The following is a 25,991-nucleotide window of genomic DNA, read 5'->3' on the forward strand; positions in this document are numbered from 1 at the left end:
ACTTGTCTGGGGACAGGTTCCGGCTCCCAGCAGTCATCAAGCTGGCTTGGGGCTGCTTCTCTTGAATTAGCGTGACCTGAGAGACACCCACTTCCAAATCTTACTGCAGTGATAGGCCTCTTAGGACTTAAATCAATTCTATCTAGACCAACAGGAAGGATACTATCTGCTTTGTTAACGTCCAAGTAGAAATCATCGTTGTCTCTTAGTGGTGTGATAGAGTTATTTTCTCTCTCCTTTTTAGAATGTAAACTCTGGTCGACAACAACTGTTACCACCTCCGGGTCATCACTCCCTGCAACATATGCAGTGTCAGTACAAAAGCTACCAGGTGAATGTGCAGTGTCAGTACAGAAGCCACCAGGTGGATGATCCATCTCACTTCCTACTCCTGAGTTACAGCTCTCACTTTCTCCCAGGACACACGCATGTCTTAATGAGTCACTGTCCATGTTGTTATTTAACTCAGGGAGTAGGTCAATACCATGTAGTGCACTACTTTCTGCGTAATTTTTAGGGAATTCAGTGCAAGCTTCTGCCTGTAAAGCCTCCATCTGCACGTTATCAGCGTTTGCTTCACAAGGTGCATGGCTGAACGCCACAGGCTCAGGGCAAGGCTTGGCTTTCCCACTGCATTCCCCTGTCCTTTCACCTGGACCCAGCGTGTCCCAAGGCGAGAGCTCTTCCTGCCGTGGCTCTGGCTCGCCCGCCCCTGACACGGCACGCAAGGCTGAAGGCACTGAAGAGCAACACTCTCCTCTTGTAGCTACTGTGTCTGCCCAGGTGCCCAGCTCCTCTGCCACGCTTGGGCAGGCAGAGTTGGCAACACAAATGCTGTGAAACTTGCACTCTCCTGAATCCTGACATTGTTGATCATCAATACCAACAGGGTTTCCATCTTTCTTCTCCCTATCGGATAGGTCTAAAGACTTACTCTCATCACCACTGCTGAGGTGAATGCTGACCACCATTTCTTTCTCTACTAAAGAGTTTTTAGAAGTAGCTGGGTAACAGTGCAGATGGCCACTCACAAAGGTTTCCTCCTGCAGGCCTCGGTCAGAAGGCACCAGCACACATGAGACAGGCTCCTCATCTTCCCAACAACCTTGTCGGCTGCCGTTACCCACACACAGTAGATCACAGACCCCCTCAAAATTCTGCTTATTAACAACAATATCTGAATTCTTGTCATTCTCATCCAAGTTTTCATACCTTGTTGAGAATGTATATATAAAAGAGGAAAGAGGGTTCAATGACTGCTTGGGTCTATGACCCTGTTTGTGCCCAGACCTTGCGAAAATCCTTGTCCGCGCGCTAACGCCAGCTACACTGCTGGCTCCACTGCCAGTACGGTGAACCTCCTCACCTTTGACGGTATCAAATAATGAAGACAAAGTTTTACTTATCTTGTTTTCTGGTTCCTTTTCCTCCACAGATTTTTGTAACAGGCCAGTTTTTTCACTGTCATTGTCACTACTTCGTTCTCTGCTGAAGCAGCAGCCCATGTTTGAGAGCTCACAAGCACACGACAGGCGTGCTGGTCCCGAGCCTCCACAGACGCACCTCACAGTAACTTGCTATAATTTCTGAGGAGAAGCCAACACCCAGAGACCAAAAATAACCCCTTGCACAGCGGTCACATGTTCCTGCCACTCAAACCCAAATCCTAATGACAACAGAGCCCGACTGACAGCCAGCATACTCCATGTGCCCAATTCCAAACAGGACCAGGATCCAAAAGCTCAGAACAGCAGCAAGAATGCTGCGCTGTATTTTTTCTTATTCTCATAAACTCAATAAAACATAACTTAAAATATTATCCCAGCCAGAAAGATTTCAGGCTTCTGGTTTTTCTACAGTGTTCCAGTATTTCCCAAATTATATTTCATGGGATGGTGGTAACTAAATAAAATAGTTCATAAATTCCCCCAAAGGAAAACAGTATCAGAATTTTGTTCCATGAAATATATAGCTACTCACAGTTGTATCTAATTTTCTAGCTTTACGAAATGATGTCTGAAATAAATAGTAATTTAAAAAGAGACGAAAAAATCAAAGGAGAGCAAAAAAATAAATAGCAATAAAAAATAGTATCTGTAGGTATCAAGAAATTATTACTAATTGTGTCAGGTGTGAAAATGGAATGATGTCAGTTAGAGATGCATGCTGAAGTATCTGGGATAAAGTGACACATTATCTACAATTTGCTTTAAAATACCCTAGCAAATATAGTAAATATATACACACATATATAAAAGTTAAAACAGTCATGTGCATACAGGGAGGAAAAGATTTAAAGACAGTAGTCCAGGCCGGACGTGGTGGCTCATGCCTGTAATCCCAGCACTTTGGGAGGCCGAGGTGGGTGGATCACCAGAGGTCAGGAGTTTCAAGACCAGCCTGGCCAACATGGTGAAAACCCGTCTCTACTAAAAATACAAAAAATTAGCTGAGCATGGGAGTGTGTGCCTGTAGTTCCAGCTACTCGGAAGGCTGAGGCAGGAGAATCACTTGAACCCAGGTGGCAGAGGTTGCAGTGAGCCAAGATTGCGCCACTGCACTCCAGCCTGGGTGACAAGAGTGAGACTCCATCTCAAACAAAACAAAACAAAACAAAACAGAACAAAACAGTAGTCGAATGTGGCGATGGGTAATGTTCAAGTTAATGATGCTGCATTTGGTTCATGGTATTATTCGCTCCACTTCTGCAGATGTCTGAGCACTCCAATTAAGAAAAAGGAAGGAACAAGAAAAAAAAGGGAAAATAGATCTACAAGCTCTGGTACCAGAACTAGAAAGTCTCTTGAAAGTACTTGATGCAGGAACGCACAGCCTGCCATCTGGTGAAAAACAGGCGTTGTCCACAACTAAACAAGTTGCTCATGTACTATGTGGTCCAGTCCCTAACTGTGGACTCACATAATGGGTCTTGTCTTACATTGACATCTGTGATGTTTTGCTTTTAGTATAAGTAATTCTTTTTCTTATTATGGTTCTGACATGCTATGTGAAAAACAAAATAACTCTTTTAGTTCCTCTGCAAGAGAGATTTTGTTGTTTCTTTAACCTATGAGTTATGACTGGTGTCCTATTAATGTTTTACTTTTTAAAAATATTAACATTTTTATGATAAAAAGTTTAGGAATTACACTTAAACATAAAGGTAACAGGAACACTTCTGAATATACTAAAATTCAAGTACTGAAATCATCATAATGATTATGATGATAATGGTAGTCAACACTTTATATAGCACTATGTTTCACAAAATATTAATTACATCTATGCATCCATTTTGTCGCACGTCTTAATTTGCACTCTTAACAACCCCCAAGGTAAATACTACTAATTCACTGTACAAATAAGGGAAATGAGGCACCAAGAACTTTAGTAGCAGCTTCGAATGACAAAATAAAACTCAGACCATACACTGACAATACTGTTATGCTACTCAAAGAGAATTAAACATCTACATGGCAAAAACGTTCTGCACTAAAGACACAAACGATTCATACCAGCTGTAGAATGAAAGGACATAGTAAAGCAGACAAGCTCACGAGATCACCTGCCTGGCTTTGAGTCTCAGCTCCATTTTTACATGTGTCATCTCTGGCAAATTATTTAACCTCTTTGTCTCAGTTTTCTCATTTGTAAAATGGAGCCAACACCGACATCTATTTCAAAGAGCTGTTAGGCAGACTTTATGTAGTTGGAATAGAATCTCAGAGTCCCACTTCAAAGTCCCCCATAATCTGGCCCCAGCCTACCTCTATGATCTCGGCTTCTAAGATACCATTCCCCCGACCTCTTCTATCTCATACTAACCAACGCCAGCACACTGCCTCAATGGTTTCTTTCTCCAGTCTCCTCCCCACACTTTTCAAGCCTCGAAGTCCTTTGTGAAACCATTCTGTGCTGCTCTAACAGAATACCTGAGATGGGGCAATTTATAAAGAACAGAGATTATTTCACACAATTCTGGAGGCTGAGAGTCTCAAGTCGAGAGGCTGCTTCTGGAGAGGCCTTTGTGCTGCACCATCACACATGTGAGGAAATGCAGTCACTCCCACCACAATGGCACTCATCCACTCCTCCACTTGTGAGGGCAGAGCCTGGTGTCCTTATCACCCCTTAGAAGGCCCTATCTCCCAATGCTGCTGCACGGCGGACTGATTTTCCAACACATGAACTTTGGGGGACACATGAAAACCATAGCATTCCATTCCAGCTCCCACAATTCATGTCCTTCTTATAATGCAAAAAATAATCATTCCATCCCAATACCTCCAATAGTCTTAACTCATTTCAGCATCAACTTAAAAGTCCAGAGTCTCATCTGAATCAGATAGGGTGAGACTCAAGGCACAATTCACCCCAAGATCAATTCCTCTCCAGCCCTGAGTGTTGAAAGTAACAAGTTATGTGTTTCCAAAATACAATGGTGGGACAGGCACACACACACAAAAATTCCCGACCAGGTGCGATGGCTCACGCCTGTAATCCCAGCACTTAGGGAGGCCAAAGCAGGCGGATCACCTGAGATCAAAAGTTCGAGACCAGCCTGACCAACATGGAGAAACCCCGTCTCTACTAATACAAAAAATCAGCCGGGTGTGGTGGTGCATGCCTGTAATCCCAGCTACTTGAGAGGCTGAGGCAGGAGAATCGCTTGAACCCAGCGGGTCAGAGGCTGCAGTGAGCAGATATCACACCATTGCACTCCAGCCTGGGCAACAAGAGCAAAACTCCGTCTCAGAAAAAAGAAAAGAGAAAAAAATCTATTTCCAAAAGGGAGAAATAGGCAAGAAGAAGCAAGAGGTCCCAAGTTCAAGACCCAACAGGGCAGACAATATTAAATATTAAGCCTCTCTGGAGAATCATCTCCTTTGACTCCATGTCCCAACCCTCTGGGCACAGTGGAACAGGGTTGGCTCCCCAGGGCCTCAGGCAGCCCCACCCGATGGCTTTGCTGGGCTCAGTCCACCCAGCAGCTGTCAGGGGTTGGAGTCTCCTGCCCACAGCTCTCCCAGGCTGATGCTGCAAGCTGGCAGCTCCACAGTTCAAGGCTCCCAGGCCACTCCCACGACTCTACTAGGCAATGCCCTGGTGGGGCTTCTCTGCAGCAGGTTCAACTCCAAATTTCTCCTTGCCATTGCCCGAGTACAGGCTCTCTGCAGTGGCTCTGCTCCTGTGACAAGTCTCTGCCTGGGCCCCCAGGCTGTCCATGACATCTCTTGAAATCTAGGTGGAGGCTGCCCCACAGCTCTAGCATTCTTCTTGCCTGAAAAATCAGCACCACATGGATGCCACCAAGGTTTATGACTTGTACCTTCTGGAGCCGCAGCTCAAGCCACCACTGGGCCCACTCAAGCCTCAGCTGAGGTGACTAAGGAGCAATGCACCGGATGTGGGGAGCAGAGGTCCGAGGCGGCTCTGGGCAGCAAGCCTGTGGAGGGCCCCCAGTGCTCATCTACCAAAACCCTTCTGCCCTCCTAGAGGGCAAATGTGATGGGCCTGTGATGGGGGAACAGCCTTAAAGATATCTGAAATAGCCTCGCCAACACAGCAAGACCCCATCTCTACAAATAAAAATTAAAAGTTAGCTGGGTGTGGGGGCACGTGTCTGTAGTACCAGCTACTTGGGAGGCTGAGGTAGGAGGATAACTTGAGTCCAAAAGTTCAAGGCTGCAGTGAGCTATTACTGTTCTACTGCACTCCAGCCTGGGTGACAGAGCAAGACCCTGTCTCTAAAAAAACAAACGAAACAAAACAAACAATTCTGAAAAGCCTTTCAGATGGCTGAAAGAGCTGGGTGTTTTAAATTACTTCCTTCTGGTTTCTCTTTTTAAATGAAATAACGGTGCCAAATACAAAGTATTTCCTCTTGAGTTTGGACTCTGAAGCCAGATTGCCTGGGTTCAAATCCTGGTTCTACCACTTTTTAGTCCAGTAATCTTGGGGATAAATTACTTAAACCTCTTTGTGTCTCAGTTTTCTCATTTGTAAAATGGGGATAACAGTACCTAGGGGTAAGACAGGTGTAGGGCTAACAGGAATTAATGAGTAAACAGAAGTGTTAGGAGAGTGCACAGTAAGAGCCATCAGAGTCTGCAGTGATTACCACCATATGTGATATATTCTTTTACACTGGAGACATTTATGGAGCACCTACCTGTCAGGAAGACACTGGAATACATCAATAAACAAAACTAAACCCCAGATTTGATGAAGCTTGCATTCTAGTCCAGGGAGACAAACACTAAATCTAACAAATACCTAACATTGTTAGAAGGTGTTCACTGCTACACGTAAACGGTCTGAGGCAAGCCAGAAGTGAGGAGACGGATGCGGATAGATGGGGCTCGCTGAGAACGTGAGGCCGAGACTGAGAAAGGTAAGAGCATAAGCCTCAAAGACTTCTGGGAAAGGGGCACACCAGAACCAATTGAGGCAGAGAGCCCTGCGGTAAGGTGATGCTGGAATGGTCAAGGGTCAAGAGCCCACTGGGGCTGGAGCAGCGTGCCAGAGGAGAGCCAGTGGGCAGCAGAGTCAGAGAGGACAGGTGCCAGACTACGAAGGCTAGGGACCTGCCAGGACTCAGGCTAACTGTGATGTTGAGCACAGGAGTGGCAGGTTCTGACTTGGCCTTCTCGAAGGGATCCTCTGGCCGCTGTGTTAGAAAGGACGGGTGGGTTGGGGACACCAGTGAGGAGTGACTGCAGCTGTCCAGGTGAGAAGCACTGGCTCCATGAGATGAGAAGTCCAAACAAAGAATGAAGCAGCCTGACCATCTCAGAAACTCTGACACCCCTGCGTGACTCATGTATCTCATCTACACAAGTTCCCTGATTTGAAGATACACGTTTCTCCTACTTTCGCAATTTCTATAATTGTGACATGTCTTCGAATTGCTGCCAAAACTGAAAATTGCTGTTTCAGGATCTGGCAGTGGATTACCTACGTGTGTTTATTTTGCAGAAATACACTGAGTTGTACTTTTACGATCTGTGCACATAGCTGTATGTGTTGTATTTCCACACACATGTAAGGACACCGGGGCCTATGAAGGCAGCCAGTTGCCAGGCAGCGGACTCCGACACATCTGTCGCTTCCTCCCAGTGATGTGACTATTCTCTCAGTACAACTGTTTGCATGGTACTGCCACACAAAGTTGATTTATAAATCTACTATTGAACAAAATGCCTTAATAGCAATTAAACTGAATCCTAAAATGAAAAATAGTTTGCAAAAAAACTATTTGTCATATTCTAAATGATGCAAATACTAAGCAATAAAATTACTAATTTTTTTAAAGAAATTACAAAATGTTCTAAGTTGAGAGATGTTTTTACTGATCCCAGTGCCTTGAAAGACTACTATTACATCTGTCACACTTCCACAACAAGAGAAGTTTTAGCAGCATGTAAATCATTTACACAAGGATACAACTAAGAATAGTAAGCCAAACAGAGAATGAAGAAATCCCTCTATTTTTAAATATGCCTTGGAGCTAAAAAGATCACGGGTATGTGTTATAGAAGGCATTCCTTCTGTCAGTGGCCAAAATGCTACAATCAAAATGTTACAATACTATGTCATCAAAAAGAAATATCCTACATTAAAAAGGATCTACTCCGTCTCAGCACGAATACATTCTAAGAGGAAAAGAGGGCATCTGGTCAGAGTATCCCCCATCCTGGGGCAAGTTCTCCGAAGTACCAGGAGACCAAGAACCGTGCATACACTCTGGGGGTAAATGGATTGTTTCGTCACTAAATCATGCTGAGGTAAAGGCAGCTTTACACTTCCTGACACAGTAACAAACATATTTCTAAGACAGGAAACTGTATCAACATCCTTAAGGAAAGTTCTTAGGTCTTCTGTTTTTATTTTTTTAGAGACAGGGTCTCCTTCTGTCACCCAGGCTGGAGTGCAGTGGTGCAATCACAGATCACTGCAGCCTCGACCTGCTGGGCTCAAGCAATCCTCCCCCATCAGCCACCTGAGTAGCTGAGACAGCAGGCACACACCACCATGCCTGTTCTTTTTTGCTTTGTAGATATGGGGTCTTGAACTGGGCTCAAGAAATCCTCTCGCCTTGGCCTCCCAAAGTGCTGGGATTTATAGGTGTGAGCCACTACATCCGGCCAAGTCTTTTCTTTTCTTTTTTTTGAGACAGAGTTTCGCTCTTGTTGCCCAGGCTGGAGTGCAATGGCACTATCTCAGCTCAATGCAACCTCCGCCTCCCGGGTTCAAGCGATTCTCCTGTCTCAGCCTCCTGAGTAGCTGGGATTACAGGCATGCACCACCACACCCAGCTAATTTTTGTATTTTTAGTAGAGACGGGGTTTCATCATATTGGTCAGGCTGGTCTCGAACTCCTGACCTCAGGTGGTCCGCCCGCCTCGGACTCCCAAAGTGTTGGGATTACAGACATGAGCCACCGCACCCAGCCCAAGTCTGTTCTTAAAACAGATTGACAAGATGGCAACAACCAGCCAAAAGGTTTAACCTGCAAGATTAACATACTAAGAGCAGCCACATGTCACTTGCGTACAAATACAGGAGTTGGATATTTTCATAGAAATTCAAGCTTTCTGATTGCTAAGCCTACTCTTATTCAAAATATAGGCCTGCAATAATTAATCTGAATTGCTAATTAATAGTTATTCATTCAGAAGCTGGGTCATCAAAAGGCAAAGGTGGTTTTTTTGAAAACTGATAAAGGAAGGGACTAAAGTTTTTTGGTATTACCATCTGTAAAGGAGTTTTAAAAAAAAAATTCTGGGCCGGGTGCAGTGGCTCATGCCTGTAATCCCAACACCTTGGGAGGCCAAGGCGGGCAGATCACTTGAGGCCAGAGTTCGAGACCAGCTTGGGCAACACGGCAAAACCCCATCTCTATGAAAAATACAAAAATTAGCCAAGCATGGTGGTGCATGCCTGTAATTCCAGCTACTCAGAAGGCTGAGGCACAAGAATAGCTTGAACCCGGGAGGCAGAGGCTGCAGTGAGCAGAGATCGCACTACTGCACTCTAGCCAGCCTGAGTAACAGAGTGAGGCTGACTCAAAAAAAAAAAAAAAATCATTCTGATATAGATGTTTTGCTGAATTGTACATAGAGTTTAGTATGAGGATGAGTTAGATTTCCAATTTCAGCTTTCCAGTTTCACACTATGATTAGAAAAGACTTGCTGTGACTTTGCATCTTTCTTCTGAGGAGGTAATTTAACATAAACACTTCTACCTAATATTACCTGTCCCTTAAACATCATCATTCACTCACATTCCTCTCTCAAACCTGCTGTTGATTTATGATAAAACACAACAGGATCATTTCAACAGAAAATGGTTTCCAGGCTGATGTAGTGTCTCCAAGGGAAAAGCAGCTACTTGGCTGGTCGCACACAGGAGTAAGAACTGGAGTCCCTGAGTGGGCTTCAGGAGGGGCAAAAAGCCACTGAGAATGATGTTTGCTATAGATGAAGTTTGTGGCGCTAACAGGGAAGGTAAAGAACCTTTAACCAAACGACACTGTTGCTGAATACCAGTGGTCAGATATTTTTTCTTCCTCAAGAAGGAGAACCCATCGCTGTGGCCCACTGCCAGTGGTCACTCTTCATCATAAACACCCTCAAAACCCTTTCAATCCCCTCTCGCCTTCTATCACCTTACCTTCAAAGCCAAGATCTTAGGAGGAATGTCACTGTCTAAGTTGTGTCTACCACTTCTGTCTCTTGCCCACTGCAATCTGGCTTTTGCTTCTATCAGTCCTGGGAAATACTCTTGCTAAGGTCACAAATGACCCCTCGCTTTGTTACCTTACTACACTTCACTTGAGTCAGCCTCCCTGCCTCTATCTCCACCCCACACTGTCCTCTGGTTTTCCTCCCATCCCTCTGACCACTCCCCGTCCTAGATTCCTTCCTGTTTCTGATATATTGAGGGAATAGAGAGTTTCATCACTGTCCCTGCCTGGAACTCAGGTAAACTTAATGCAAAGTACTGTAATCATAACTATTGGCACGATATACTTCAAAATCAGTAGATCCTTATGACCTCAAGGTGAGAACATTCAAAATGACCTTGCTTGACTAGGGGCAAGATAAAGAGTGCTTCTTCTAGACTCACCTACGTCTCAGTGCCTCCCACCTCCAGGTGTATGCTCATCTTGTACCTAAGGCTCACACACAATGTGATCATGCAATCTTGCATGCTGTGTTAGGGCTCCTCGAAGACGTGTATCTCACGCTCATCTGAACAACCTCTCCATAGAAAATGTCTTAGCCATCATGATCACTTGCACTCAGTTTTGATGAATGGATGGATACTCAAATTTTATGCAGGCAGTACTAGCTGCTTGCCTACCAGACACAACGCATTGAGCTGGCCACAGAAGGGAACAGAATGTGGAGACACAGAGCATGTTTGTGCCTGCCCAAGGATGCTCCCATCCTTAGCAACAGGGCCTAACTATAGGTGGGCCTGGGGGTGGGCTGGGGGTTTAATGGGGTAATGTAAAAGTTCTAAGACTACATTATGGTGATGATTACACAACTCAGTAAATCTACTAAAAATAATTCAATTGCATACTTTAAATGGGTGAGTTTTACAGAATGTAAATTATACTTTAATAGTTTTTTTTTTTTAATGAACAGAACACAGTACCAGAAGTTTACAGTTTAGTGGAGAAAACATGTACACAAATTTGAGTAATTCTGACAATCACGTCACTCATTATAATATACTGTTCTCATACTAAATAGGGAAACCTTTTTTTTTTTTTTTTCTGAGACAGAGTTTCGCTCCGCTGCCTAGGCTGGAGTGTGGTGGCACGATCTCGGCTCACTACAAGCTCTGCCTCCCAGGTTAACGCCATTCTCCTGCCTCAGCCTCCCGAGTAGCTGGGACTACAGGCGTGTGCCACCACACCTGGCTAATTTTTTGTATTTTTAGTAGGGACGGGGTTTCACCGTGTTAGCCAGGATGGTCTCGATCTCAGGGAAACCATATTCTTACAGTCTAATAGAGATAACTTTTTTGTGTTCTTTGGCTAACCCTGTAAATAGTTACTAGCTCAGTAAGCTTTTTGGAGAGGGCAGGAAGCTGTCTAATAAATACAACTAAATAGTACCAGTGGATAAATGCAAATCTGCTCCTGAATTATTCATGTATTTCTTTGGGTATCTCTATTGCACGTCTCCTCCTACTCAACTCTGACAGAATGGCTAAACTGTAAATAGCCTGGTTCCTCAACCCTGACTGCTAAATGTATTCACTTGCCCATCATAACAACTGGCTGAGCACTGCCACCTAATCACTAAACCAATGCAAACTCCTGGTCAACTATGAAGCATGTAACCCTCCACACCTTTAGGTGCACTATGAACAATGTTAATTAGAAAACATTCATAGCAATGCCTACAATAGGTTTCTAAAGATGTCTGAATATTATGTTGGACTGAAAGTCAACCACGGAGAGAATAGGAACTTGTTGAAGCAAACAAACTCCCTTAAAGATTTATACTCAAGGGATATCTACTTTATGTCTTATATAATTTTCTTCTTAGACTACCAAAGGTCTTATATTTGGATATTTTAAAAAAATCAATGTGCACCGGGCATGGTGGCTCATGCCTGTAATCCCAGCACTTTGGGAGGCCGAGGCAGGCAGATCACCTGAGGTCACAAGTTCAAGACCAGCCTGACCGACATGGTGAAACCATGTCTCTACTGAAAACACAAAATTATCCAGGTGTGATGGCGCATGCCTGTAATCCCAGCTACTCGGGAGGCTGAGGCAGGAGAATCCCTTGAACCCAGGAGGCGGAGGTTGCGGTGACCAAGATCGCACCATTGCACACCAGCCTGGGCAACAAGAGGGAAACTCTGTTTCAAAAAAATAATAATAAAAAAATTAAATTAAAAATCAATGTAAAACAGAATACATAAAAATTTTACATAAATAATATATTTATAAAATATAATAATTTAGAAGGTGTCTTTTGTTTTTTTAAAATTCTTCTTTGTTACAAGCTGGCCAGGCATGGTGGCTCACGCCTGTAATCCTAGCCCTTTGGGAGGCCAAGGCGGGAGGATCACTTTGAGTTCAGAAGCTCGAGACTAGCCTGGGCAACACAGTGAGACCTCGTCTCTATTTGAAAAAAAAAAAATTAGATTAACAATCCAACTCCTCAATTCTTACGTGAACTGCTTATAATGGGGGGGGGAATAGATGAGATTTATGGTAATTTTTATTTTTTACATAAAATATTTTTACTTTTTAAATTTTATGCAATTTATAAGATCCTTTGATCAAACTGAATTTCCAGTAGTAGCTCTCTGAAGCACTTTATATATGCATATGCAAATGATGAAAGGTAGGATTTAAAAACCAATGAATTCTACTTCCTTATTCTTTCATTAATCACAGCTAAAATGTGAAACAAATTTTCTGAGTAAAAGCTTACTATTCAATTTGTGTGGTTTAAGGAACACAAGCTACCAAAATGTAAAGCTACTCATCCGCATATAACAGATTATCAATGATACAATAAAAATTTTGTAATATTTGAAAATAAATTAATCTAAATGGTATGCTGCTGTTGGCAGAACTGCACACAAAACAGACACGCACAGAAGCTAGAAAGGACATACAGTATTGACAGTTACCATACCCAGGGGTTGTGGTGATGAATGGATCCCCTACCACAACTTTTTGAGAAATATCTACATTTTCTAATTTTTGTTACAATAAACATTTTTCTTAAGGAAGTATCTCTGAGCCTTGATAGTGATTAAACAATCTGTGATTAATCTCAAAATTGCATTACCTGACTCAAAGGTGGGATGGAACTTGTCTGAGAAGTGGTTTGAGATATAGGACCATTCATCTGTAAAATTGAAAACAAAGACAACATCAGTACAATGTTTAAAAAGAAACAACATATTTTCAAACCACAGTAATTAGGCAAAACTAAACCCACCAAGAAATGCACATTTCACATGACAAATTCATGAATTCATAAGATATTCAGAATGTAGGAGGCTTAAAATTTTTAAATTCTGAATGAACATCATAGATAAAGTTCTTTGTAGATTCAATGGGGAAAACTAAGAAAAGCTACTTTGCTCAAAGCCACTTTGGAACTTTAAATATTACTGCTTGACATAAAATGTTTAAATGAACAAAAGTAGTCAAAAAATGTATATTAAAATCCTAACTCTTTAAATACATCCTACTATAGTGACTATAATGTTATTAAACTATTTACAAATCACTACATATCCTTGATTTAAAAAATAAATGGATTTAAGTATCTAGAGCTATAACAATTTTGTTTTTGTTATCATCTACTACTTATAGTTTCCTCTACTAAGCTACCTCTACATTTTTCAGACCGATGGGGCTCAGGACTTTCTCCCCAAAAAATATGGCACATTGACATTTGAGGAAACAGCAGAATCAGGCCATGGAAACTAGAAAGAATTCTCCTTGCCCCTTCTCCCTTGAAGCAGGCCATAAAACACAGCTGACATTCCCCTGAAGACCCTTCCAGAGGGGCCCTGCTCTGTACCAGGAGCAGTAACACACAGGGATGTCAAGAAAAACCTGAACACACCAGCCTTGCTAAGCTTCTCCAGTTTATTAGCTCTAAGTCACATCCCTTTTGTCCAATCATGCTTCTCCACAACTGTCAACATCTGCATTAGACTTTGCAAAAAAAAAAATACAGTTTTCCCTATTTCTTTGGTTCTTCCTTTGTGGAGGCTCCCATGTCACATACAACTTATTACTAAATAAATGTGTATGCTTTTCTCTTGTTCATCTGTCTTTTGTTGCAGGGGTCTCAGCCATGATCCTCAGATGGGTAAGAAATCTTTTCTCCCCTACGAGACTCTAATATCTGTATGCAGATCCTAAGATGTGCCAGTGTTCCTGTTTAGAACTCCTTACTAACTCCAATATAGAGTCCTTTATCAAAAAAAGCAATGGACTCCCCACCACCCCATTCGACAGCACCCACCAGATGAGCGCTGTCCTTGCCCTCCTGGACTCTCTGCGTCTGCGGTTCAGCCACAACCTTAGCGTCCTGATCAGAAGTCATGGGCTCCACTGGGAGAAGTGTAATGCTAACCTCAGGATGCTGTAAAATGGCAAAGACATTAAACAGGTCATTTGAAGGGCACAGTATGATTATTTAAATAAAATTAAAATCCTCAAGTTTTCCAGGACACACGTTTATCCCTCTGAATTCAAAAAAGTTTAAAGAAGTCTTCCCATATGCATACCTTACTCACCAAGAAGTGATACTTAATTTTTTAAATAAGTAAGTTTCTTCTTCACACCATTTTGGTGAAGATGGCCACACTCTAAAACTTGGAAACTCATGTGCTGACACAAATAAACCCATTTGTGCCTGGAAACTCAAGTCTTTTAAAAAACAGAAAATTGAAGGCTTAATATCCAAGATATATAAGGAACTCACACCACTCGATAGCAAAATAAATAAATAAATAAATAACCTGGTTAAAAAATGATCAAAGGCATGAACAGGCATTTTTCCCAAGACAACAGAAAAATGGCAATAGAAATACGAAAAGGTGCTCAGCATCACTAATTATTGGGGAAATGCAGAACAAAACCACAATGATATCTCACCTCACAACTGTCAGAATGACTATTATCAGTCAGACAAGAGATAACAGGACGTGGAAGAAACAGAACCTTTGCACACTGTTGGTGGGAATGTAAATTGGTGCGGCCATTATGAAAACAGTATGGAAGTTGCTCAAAAATTTGAAAATAGAACTACCATATTATCCTTTCTGAGTATTTATCCAAAGGCAATGAAATCACCACCTCATAAGAATATCTGCACTCCCATGTGGACTGCAGCATTATTCACAATAGTCAAGACATAGAAACCACATAGTTGTCCATCAATGGACAAACGGATATAGAAATTGGGATGTGTGTATCCGTCTGTCTATGCTATGGAATTATGTATTATTCAGCCTTTAAAAAGAAGGAAACCCCGTCGTATGCTATAACATGGGTGAACCTGAAGGATATTATGCCAAGTGAAACACACCAGCACAAAAACACAAATACTGCATGATCTCACTCATATGTGAAAGTTACTATCTTAAAAAGTCAAATACATAGAAACAGAGAATAAAATGGTGACTACCGCCGGGCACAGTGGCTCAAGCCTATAATCCCAGCAGTGTGGGAGGCCAAAGCAGGCAGATCACCTGAGGTCAGGAGTTCGAGACCTGTCTGACCAACATGGAGAAATCCAGTCTCTACTAAAAATACAAAATTAGCTGGGTGTGGTGGTGCATGCCTGTAATCCCAGCTACTATAGGCTGAGGCACAAGAATCGCTTGAACCCGGGAGGCAGGGGTTGCAGTGAGCTGAGATAGTGCCATTGCACTCCAGACTGGGCAACAAGAGTGAAACTCCGCCTCACTCACACACACACACACAAAATGGTGACTACCAGGGGGCTAGCAGGTAGGGAGGAAATGAAGAGATCAATGTCAAAGGGTACCAAGTTACAGATATTTTGGATGAGTAAATCTAGAGATCTGATGTACAACATGAGGCCTATAGTTGTAATATTGTATTGTACACTCGAAACTTGCTGAGAGTATATTTTAGGTGCTCTTACTAACAAAAAAGAAGGGTAAAACTATATGAAATGATGGCTATATTAATGGGCTGGACTCCAGTAACCATTTCACTATGTATATCAAAACATCATGCTATATACCTTATGTATACACAATTAAAAAAAAAAAAAAAAAGGTCAGATGTGGTGGCTCATACCTATAAATCCCAGCACTTTGGGAGGCCGAGGCGGATGGATCACCTGAGGTAAGGCGTTCGAGACCAGCCTGGCCAACATGGTGAAACCTCATCTCTCTAAAAAATTTAAAAACTAGCCAGGAACGGTGGCGGGCACCTGTAGTCCCAGCTACTTGGGAGGCTGAGGCAGGAGAATCACTTCAACCTGGGAGGCAGAGGTTGCAGTGAGCTGAGATCATGCCACTGCACTACAGCCTGGGCAACAGAGTGAGACTCCATCAAAACAATAAAAAATACAAAATAACAGAAAACTGGCAGGGCGCAGTGGCTCACACCTATAATTCCAGCACTCTGGGAGGCCGAGGAGGGCAGATCACTTGAGGCCAGGAGTTCGAGACCAGCCTGGCCAACACTGTGAAACCCAATCTACTAAAAATACAAAAATTAGCCAGGCATGGTGGCACATGCCTGTATAATCCCAGCTACTCAGGAGGCTGAGACACTAGAATCGCGTGAACCAGGAGGTGGAGGTTGCAGTTAGCTGAGATCTCGCCACTGCACTCCCGCCTCGGCGACAGAGCAAAACTCTGTCTTAAAAACAAATAACAGGCCAGGTGCAGTGGCTCACGCCTGTAATCCCAGCACTTTGGGGGGCCAAGGCAGGTGGATCACCTGAGGCCAGGAGTTCGAGACCAGCCTGGCCAACATGGCGAAACCCCATCTCTACTGAAAATACAAAAATGAGCTGGGCCTGGTGGCACGTGCCTGGAGTCCCAGCTACTCAGGAGGCTGAGACACTAGAATTGTTTGAACCTGAGAGAGACAGAGGTTGCAGTGAGCTGAGATCACACCACGGCGCTCCAGCCTGGGTGACAGAGCAAGACTGTCTCAAAAACAAACAAACAAACAAACAAAACACACACACACACACACAAACAAAAACCCAGAAAATTACAAAGTTAATAGGACTCCAGAAATAAAAACAGTTGTTGATGAATGCTAAATTCAGATATATTTAAGTGTCCTCACTTAACATCATCAACAGGTTCTTGGAAACTGACTTCAAGCGAAAGGACGTGAAGCAAAATCAATTGTACCACAGGCACAAACAAGTGTTAAGTTCCTACAGCATATTTCCAGTCACAAAAATATCACCAAACTTCTAATTAAAGACCCAAAACTCCTTCTAATATTTAAAATGGCAATAAATATGAGCCACACACATTTTTAAAAGATTAACAAGAAAGACAATTACGTACCTAATTTTGGGTGAGTCAGAAAGTGACAGTGGTCATAGTGGTGGTATAACCACCACTGGATTTAACCAATCAAGGAATAAATGTTTGCAAAGTGAAAACTGTAAGAATATTACGGCAGGGCGCAGTGGCTCACGCCTAAAATCCCGCACTTTGGGAGGCTAAGGCAAGCAGAATGCTTGAGCCCAAGAGTTGGAGACCAGCATGGACAACATGGCGACACTCATCTCTACACAAAATACAAAAATTAGCCGGGTGTGGTGGCACGCGCCTGTAGTCCCAGCTCCTTCGGAAGCTGGGATAGGAGGACCACCTGAGCCCAGGAGGTGGAGGTTTCAGTAAGCCGAGATCGCACCACTGCACTCCATCCTAGGTAACAGAATAAGATCCTGTCTCAAAAAATAAAAACAAAAATAAAAAAAGAATATTCCTACCACCAAGTAGTTAAAAAACAAACTAATGATAACAAATAGGGCAGGCTCACTGAGCACTATTTGTTGTGCATTTATATTATTATAGTAGACTTTATGTTTTGTTTCACAACAATTTATATTGATTCATTCATTTCTCAACCTGCTTATTCCAGTTCAGGGTAACAGGTGGCCACAGCCTATCCCAGCAGCTCAAGGAGCAAGGTGGGAACCATCCCCGAGAGAACACCATCCCATCACAGGGCCACTCACACACACACCCACACTCACTCACTCAGACTGGGACCAGGAAGACATGCAAATCCACCGAACATGCACACCTTTGGGATGTGGGAAGAAACTGGAATACCCGTAAGAAAACACGCAGACATGCAGAGAATGTGCCAACTCCACACAGACAGTGGTCCTGGCCAGGAACTGACTTCTTTCTCATCATGTTGAAATGACATTGAAAGAAATGATGTTTTTCAAAGTGGTTCTTCATGAAGCATTTACTCAATCCAATGTCTAGACACTAAACTTCACATGTAACATCTCACTCAATTTTCCCAAACAACGTAAGAAGTAACTGGCTCACCAACACTTTGGGATGCTGAGGCGGGCGGATCACCTGAGGTCAGGAGTTCAAGACCAGCCCGGCCAAAGTGGTGAAACCCCATCTCTACTAAAAATTAGCCAGGTGTGGTGGCGGGTGCCTGTAATCCCAGCTACTCAGGAGGCTGAGGTAGGAGAATCACTTGAACCCATGAGGCAGAGGTTGCAGTGAGCTGAGATCACCCCTAAACATACTCTAGCCTAAGCGACAGAGTGAAACTCTCTCAAAAGGATCAGAAGGGATAACTGTAACAATCCCGTATCCTGAGGATTCCTAGACATCCAGGTCTGACTTCAAGGCATTTCTTTTTACTGCAAGCTACACTGCTTCCCAAACAAGACAAATATTGTTATTTAACCCAGGTATCTTTTTGGGTACATCTGAAAACATACATCAGACTGTCAGAAAAAATACCTTTAAAAGTGTAACTATTTTTGTCTTACTAGGTAGCCATACAGGTTTTTCACGGTATAGTGGAGCTCCCTATTCGCAATAATCTGCTGGTGATAAATTCTCAAAAACCTTGTTAATGAAATAATCTGATGATCAAAGGCAATCTCATCCAATTGTGTAAACTGTATCATCAATCACAAAAACATCTAAATGCTATCAAACAGAGCTGGAAATAAATGTAAGCTAGCAGAGAAAAAATGCTTGAAATAAATACGGGATGTATGACAAATGTTACACTTTAGCAGATATATTTCATTTTAATGTATGTGTATCTTCTTTTTATGTCTGTGTAGTACCAACGTCTTCTTATTAAACAAAGAAAAGAGTGAATCGATTTAAAGAAATATATTAAGTACTAGTATAAATGCTATCGGGACTCAAAAAGATCTTGAAAACAGAATGTGAGTAACTAAATTTTAGAAGACACAGATTTTGGGAACATCTGGACTGAGACTCTAGGTCCTTGGTTCTCAGGCCTCGGATGCAATGAAGAATCCCTGGAGCAAATTGTGATTTTGCAATTTTGTAGTTTGGACTTTTTTATTAGTATTATTATTATTTTTTTAACTATGTAGATGATTCTGAAAAACCTGAGCAAATACTTCCAGGTGATGTTGAAGTAACACACAAGGGGAGTAGCTCCCACTCCCTGAGGGGGTTTTCTACGAGAAAACAGATGGATTCCATTGTAAAAGAAACCTACATGTCATTAAACATCAATTCCCACACAACCATGAAATCCAGAAACTAAAGACATATTAATAGCTTAGCAATCAAATGGGCAAGTCATAGAAGGCGCTGTGGATGCTTTTGCCAACATTAACTTCCAGATTTTTAAGATTCTTATGATAGCCAAAGGGAAAAATAAAAATCAACTAAAATAACACTTTATTTAATACCTGTATTTTTTTAGACAATTGGAATTTATATACCTCCTGATGGAAATACCAACAATACCATATATGAAGTGGTCTTGCAAAAAAAAAAAAAAGATAACAAAAACCAACATGTGATCATGACCCTAAATCTTATTACGAACTAACCGCAAATACAAGAGCCAGGGGACCACCAAGGGATTCCACACAGTGGGAAGTTTCGGAACTGGCTTCTTCAACACAAAAGGAGACGTAAGACACACCCTGGTCAGTCAGACTATGGCTTTACTTGGATAAAGGAAACAAACCAACTACTAAAAAAGAAAAACAATAATCAGAGAAACAACAGTAAAAGGACAACTGATAATACTAAAAAATGATTCTAGTTTCTCAGATGTGATAATGATGTGGTTATGTTTAATAAAAAGGAAACCCTATCTTTTAGAGATGTATATTGAAATATTTACAGGGAAAATAATACAATGTGTGAAATCTTCCTCAAAGTACTATGTGGGGCAGAGACCCTGAGGTTCATCGTTATTCTTCCACCTGAGAGAAGGAAGCTCACTATACTATTCTGTCTACCTTTGTACATTTGAAATTTTCTATAATAAAAGGTTAAAACAGTAACCATGCCACAGTCTCAGCACAACACAGTGATCCCAATTTGAACACTCTGCATCCTACCTATTAAAAAAAGTAACCTTTACACCAATGTATCTCTTAATTACTAATCTGACAGTTTTTCAAAAAAGGCTTATAAAGTTTTCCAACAGAAGGGATTACTGATAGTCACCTCATTTAAACAGTTAATAACGTATCATTTTAATGCTTAATTTACCTAATGTGTGAATCTAAAATGAGATTTAAAGAATGATACAAGTATTGACAGCTGTTTCAATAAATAACAAATATTTTGTTACTGGTTCAAGAGACCTAAAATATTTTGAGATTTAAAATATATCAACTATTGCCTCCCGGCATGGCCTAAAAGCAGATCTCTAGATTGTAAAGGGAAATATTCAATGGGAGAAAAGAATCCTCTAGCCAAAGCAAAGTACTTCCACACAGCCGACCAAGGAGTTGAAGGCAGGCTCCGCACTCGCCAGTGCCTTACACCACTCGCAGGCCTTACTGAATTGGACAGGAGGATTTTATTTAATGTCTCTTTATGTAAAAAGCAGAGAGGATAAGTCCAAGTGTTCTCCCTTCCTATCTGTGGCCTCTATGCTAGTAACACATTTTTAACCTCATCTGTCAAAGCTACAGTCTAAAAAAGAAGTTTTATCAACCTTGTTCAACACTTGGGAGACCATAACTCTCTTAAATCAGTTTCTAAAAATTTCTTTTCATGTACACCAGAAATGTTTATTGCATGATTAAACAGTTATTATGGTCTTTCTAGACACACAAGACAATCTTAAAAATACAACACCATCTCAAATAAACAACTATATGTCAGGTTGGTGACATATATGATTTAGAGAAAAATTATCGTTAATTTTTTTTTTTTTGAGATAGAGTATCACTCTGTTGCGCAGGCTGGAGTGCAGTTGTGCGATCTCAGCTCACTGCAAGCTCCACCTCCCAGGTTCATGCCGTTCTCCTGCCTCAGCCTCCCGAGTAGCTGGGACTACAGGCGCCGGCCACCACGCCCAGCTAATTTTTTGTATTGTTAGTAGAGACGGGGTTTCACCGTGTTAGCCAGGATGGTCTCGATCTCCTGACCTTGTGATCCGCCCACCTTGGCCTCCCAAAGTGCTGGGATTACAGGCGTGAGCCACCGCACCTGGCAAAATTATTGTTAATTTAAAGGACAGCTATTTACGCAGAAAACCCTACAAATTCACCAAGAGAAAATATTTTATTTTATTATTATTTTTTTTAATACAGAGTCTTGCTCTGTCGCCCAGGCTGGAGTGCAATGGCACAATCTCAGCTCACTGCAACCTCTGCCTCCCGGGCTCAGGCAATTCTCATGCCTCAGCCTCCTGAATAGCTGGGATTACAGGTGTGCAACACCATACCCTTTTTTTTCTTTTTTTTTTTCCCAGTAGAGACGGGATTTTGTCATGTTGGTCAGGCTGGTCTTGAAGTCCTGACCTCATGTGATCCACCCACCTCGGCCTCCCAAAGTGCTGGGATTACAGGAGTGAGCCACTGTGCCTGGCCACACCAAGAAATCTTAAAATGTACTCAGTAGGCTTGTTCTTTGAGGTAAATGTTGGTATTATTATTTTGAAGCTATTTTATTTTACATATTGTATATATACATGCCTACACATATTCACACTGAACAGGATAAAGTTGATAAGAATTTCCTTAATGTTAGGTACACAGATTTTCAACATAAAAGGAGATATGAATACAAAATTAAAGAAGCTAAGTAAACTCCACGTGGTCATTTTTTAAAATTGGAAGTGTAACTTTTTAAACTACAGTACAGGCTTCCTTTGCAATACACCACTATTACCACTGATATCCTTTTCCTATTCTGAGCTCTGATCTTGGACCTCATGCTGTACTTAGCTGTCCTTCCGTTGAGTCTCCTTTAAACTGCAGCAGTTCCTCAGTCTTGCCTTATTCATCTACGCTTTTCCAGAGTACTAGTTAATTACTTTGTAGAATGTTCCTCAATTTGAGATGAGCCTGGGACATCTTACCATGAAGCAGGAAGCCATGAAGACAACTGGTCCCATCAGGAAGACACAGAGGCCACAGCAAACTAAGGGAGGGATTCCCAATAGCCATGCACGGAGCCACATCAGGATCAGGAAGAATGAACGGAAAACAAGTCGGCAGCAATCATGAGAGCTACCACCACCACCACAGTGCTCGCCTTGGGACTACAGGACACCCACTTATTATTCCCAAGATCACTAAAGGACAACAGTTATTTCAAGCTGCTGTTCCTCGATGAACTGCATTTCTGAATAACCAAAAAGCTGATCAGGGCAAGAACCACAGTCAATGGGGAGTGAATGACAGGATCGGAAAAATCAAAATATCCCAATATCTAATACAATAATAAAGTCAATAATCATTGATGTCTGCTGAAATTATCAAGTGAAGAACGTGATGGGAGGTTTCCAAATGGTTAAGTGAGACATTGACTGAAGCTATTTTTCAGTATTATCATTAAAACTGGGCCTCTAGGCATTATATTTTTGACATGATCAAAGACTACCATCCACAAAGTAGTCGTGCCAAAAAAAGAGCCTGTATTTAATCATACCTCTAGATCTTACTCCCAATTTAAAGGGAATTCTAGGGAAATACATGTTAAATCACACCAGCACAAAGCCATCATCTAAATCCAAAATGTAGGCAAGAGAGACAACCTCATTTCTATAGCAAATAAAAGATATTTAAAAGGAGAGCTATTTTTATTGCCACAGAATTAAAAAGCCTTAACCAAAATAATCCAATGTGATATAAGAACTGTGTTTGGATCCTGAGTCAAATAAATTAGGTTTAAAATGACATAGAAAAACTTTTAAGGTTGCCTAGGTAATAAAGACATAGAAAACTTTTTGACATAGAAAAACTTTTAAGGTTGCCTAGGTAATAAAGACATGATAAAATTACTATTAATTTTATTGAGTTCCAACCATAGTATTGTTATATTTATTTTAAAAGATCTTCTTTATAACAGCTAGAAACTAAAAGACTCATGAATAAAGATATATGTCTGGAATTTGCTTTAGAATATGCCAATTTTTTTTGGTAAGTTTAAGGGAAGAGAAGAAACAAAAATATATGAATGGCGGCAAGCTGATGGTAGCTAAAGCTAGATGACTGGTGAACTGAGGATCACTATAGTATCCTCTTTACTTCTATGTGTTTAAAACTGTCCACAATAAGCCAGGCACGGTGGCTCACATCTGTAATCCCAGCACTTTGGGAGGCCAAGGCGGGCGGACTGCCTGAGCTCAGTAATTTGCGACCAGCCTCGGGCAACACAGTGAAACCCTGTTTCTACTAAAATACAAAAAATTAGCTGCGCATGGCGGCGTGCGCCTGTAGTCCCAGCTACTTGAGAGGCTAAGGCAGGAGAACTGCTTGAATCCGGGAGGCAGAGGTTGCAGTGAGCCAAGATCGCGCCACTCCACTCCAGCCTGGGCAACAGAGTGAGACTCAGTCTCAAAAAAATAAAATAAAAAAACGTAAAATAAAATAAAATAAAAAATAAATAAAATTGTCCACAATAATAAGTAAAAGAAAACCTAACTTGGATGTATTATCAGTACACACTTAAGACTTCATATGCTTATTTCTATTTAAAATTTGTATTAATGAAATAATACTAGATGTGTAAACAAACTTATTAACAATGTTCACAGCAGCTTAGAAAAAAAAAAAAACCCATGGAAATAAAAACGCAGAAAGTAGGCTCATGCCTGTAATCCCAACACTTTGGGAGACAAGGTAGGGAGATCACATGAAGTCAGTTCAAGTCCAACCTGCCTAACCAGGCTGGTGAAACCATGTGTCTACTAAAATAAATACAAAAATTCCCAGCTACTTGGGAGGCTGAAGCATGAAAATCACTTGAATCCAGGAGGTGGAGATTGCAGTGAGCTGAAAGCGCACCACTATACTCCAGCCTGGGCAACAGAGCAAGATTCCATCTCAAAAAAAAAAAAAAAAGTAGAAACGAATGCAGTATGTTACAATTACTTAAAATACTCACAAAAACTGCATAAAGATTTAAAAAAAAGACAAAACTGTAGATACTAAAGTTGCAATATATTTATAAAAATTCAAATTTTGTAAGTACGTAAAAACAAGAAACTAGAAGAAAATATGCCAAAAGACTAACAATGTGTGATTAACTTATTGACTTCATCTCCCAGAGTCTCAGTTTTTTAAATAACAAATTATTTTTATTACACGTCTTCATAAAACATCCAGCTTGCTGATTCCATCAGTTGCTGAGTCCAAGGTCCCCTGCCATCTTTCCCACAGAAAGGGCACTGCTGCCCATGCAGGAGAAGCATCTAAGTCACTTTGCAGTTGTTTTTCAATACAGATTAATCAAGTGCAATTCAGTGAGCAAATTTTCTTGTGAAACTACACTGCTCAGTCCTGTTCACTAAGATAATGGTTCTCAATGTGTGGTGTAGGCATAGTCCAGAGTCCCAGAAACACTTCCAGTGGGGCCACAAAGTCAAACCATTCTCAAAATAATGCAAAGATGTTCTTTGCTTTTTTCGCTCTTATTCTCTCCTCACAAAACCACAGTGGAGTTTTGGTATAGCATCAAAGAATATTCAATATTCATTTATATGAAATGACTACCAAAATAATAAAATAAATGACCTGAGGCCAGATTTCCTTCACACACTTCAACCAAAATAATACAGTACTAAGAGATGAAATGCAAAAGCAGATAAGAATCCAGCCAAGATTCTATTAAGTCAGACATTAAAGAGATTTACAAAACATGAAAAAACAACACCACTCTTCCCACTGAATTATTTTTTGTTTTGGAAAATACTACTACCTTTCATAAACAATGTTATTTATATTACCTAATGGGTTTGTTATTATTAAAAATGTATATTTCTAATATTAATTGATTCTTGATACTTAACATAGTAAATACAGATAGAGATAAACCACAGATGGAGACAAACCATATAATAAACTCAAGCTTTTAGGCATCTTCAGTCATGTTTAACAGCATAAAGAGGTCCTTAGACCAAAAGCTTGAGAACCACTCCACTAATAAAACCCAGTTTTCAAGGACAGATGCCCATGTTCATGGATGGAAAGACATCCATGTTTATGAATAGGAAGACATCCCATGTTTACAGATGGGAAGACATGGTATTTTTACAATGCCAACAAACCCCAAATTAAGCTACAGATTCAATATAATCCCTATCAAAATTCACTTTTGTGGTAGAATTTTTTTTTTTTTTTTTTGCAGAAATTGCTGAGCTGATCCTAAAATTCCTATGGAAATGCAAGGGACCCAGAATAGCCAAAGCAATCTTGAGAAAGAATAAAATTGAAAGACACACACACTTCCTAATTTCAAATCTTACTATAAAGCTACAGTAATCAAGCCAGCATGGTACTGGCATAGACCAGACAAACAGATCAATACAATAGAAACGAGAGTCCAGAAAGAAACCCTTACATTTATAGACAACTGATTTTCCACAAAGGTGTCAAGACCAGTTGAGGGGAAAAGAACAATCTTGTCAACAAATGGTGCTGGGACAACTAAATGTCAACATGAAAATAATGAAGCTGGGCTCCTACCTCAACATACACAAAAATTAAGGCAAAATGAACCAAAGAACTAAATGTAAAAGCTAAAACTATATGACTTGGAAGAAAACAGCAGTAAATCTTCATAAACTTGTATTAGGCAATGGTTTATTAATTATGACACTAAAAGTATAAACAGGAAGAAAAAAATACACTGGATTTCATCAAAACGAAAAACTTTTGCCCCTCAAAGCACACTATCAAGAAAGTGAAAAGATAACCCAAAGAATGGGAAAAAACATTTGCAAATCATATATCCAATACGGAACATATATCTAGAATAT

General features: G+C 41.1%; 1 protein-coding gene across 11 annotated transcripts in view; it reads right to left on the minus strand.

The window, feature by feature from the left end:
* Positions 1-25,991, minus strand: part of LARP4B (La ribonucleoprotein 4B) — a 121,990-nt gene that overhangs the window by 62,207 nt on the left and 33,792 nt on the right. For all 11 annotated transcript variants that reach the window (XM_016962531.4, XM_016962530.4, XM_063781285.1 and 8 more), the window contains exons 2-3: positions 14,029-14,148; positions 12,835-12,894 (exon numbers count right to left, since the gene is read on the minus strand). In XM_016962531.4, coding sequence (XP_016818020.1) covers positions 12,835-12,894; positions 14,029-14,109 — 141 coding nt within the window. In that variant the 5' untranslated portion in view covers positions 14,110-14,148. The remainder of the gene's footprint in view (positions 1-12,834; positions 12,895-14,028; positions 14,149-25,991) is intronic.

Source organism: Pan troglodytes, chromosome 8 (assembly GCF_028858775.2).
Source record: "Pan troglodytes isolate AG18354 chromosome 8, NHGRI_mPanTro3-v2.0_pri, whole genome shotgun sequence".
NCBI classification, from domain to species: Eukaryota; Metazoa; Chordata; class Mammalia; order Primates; family Hominidae; genus Pan; species Pan troglodytes.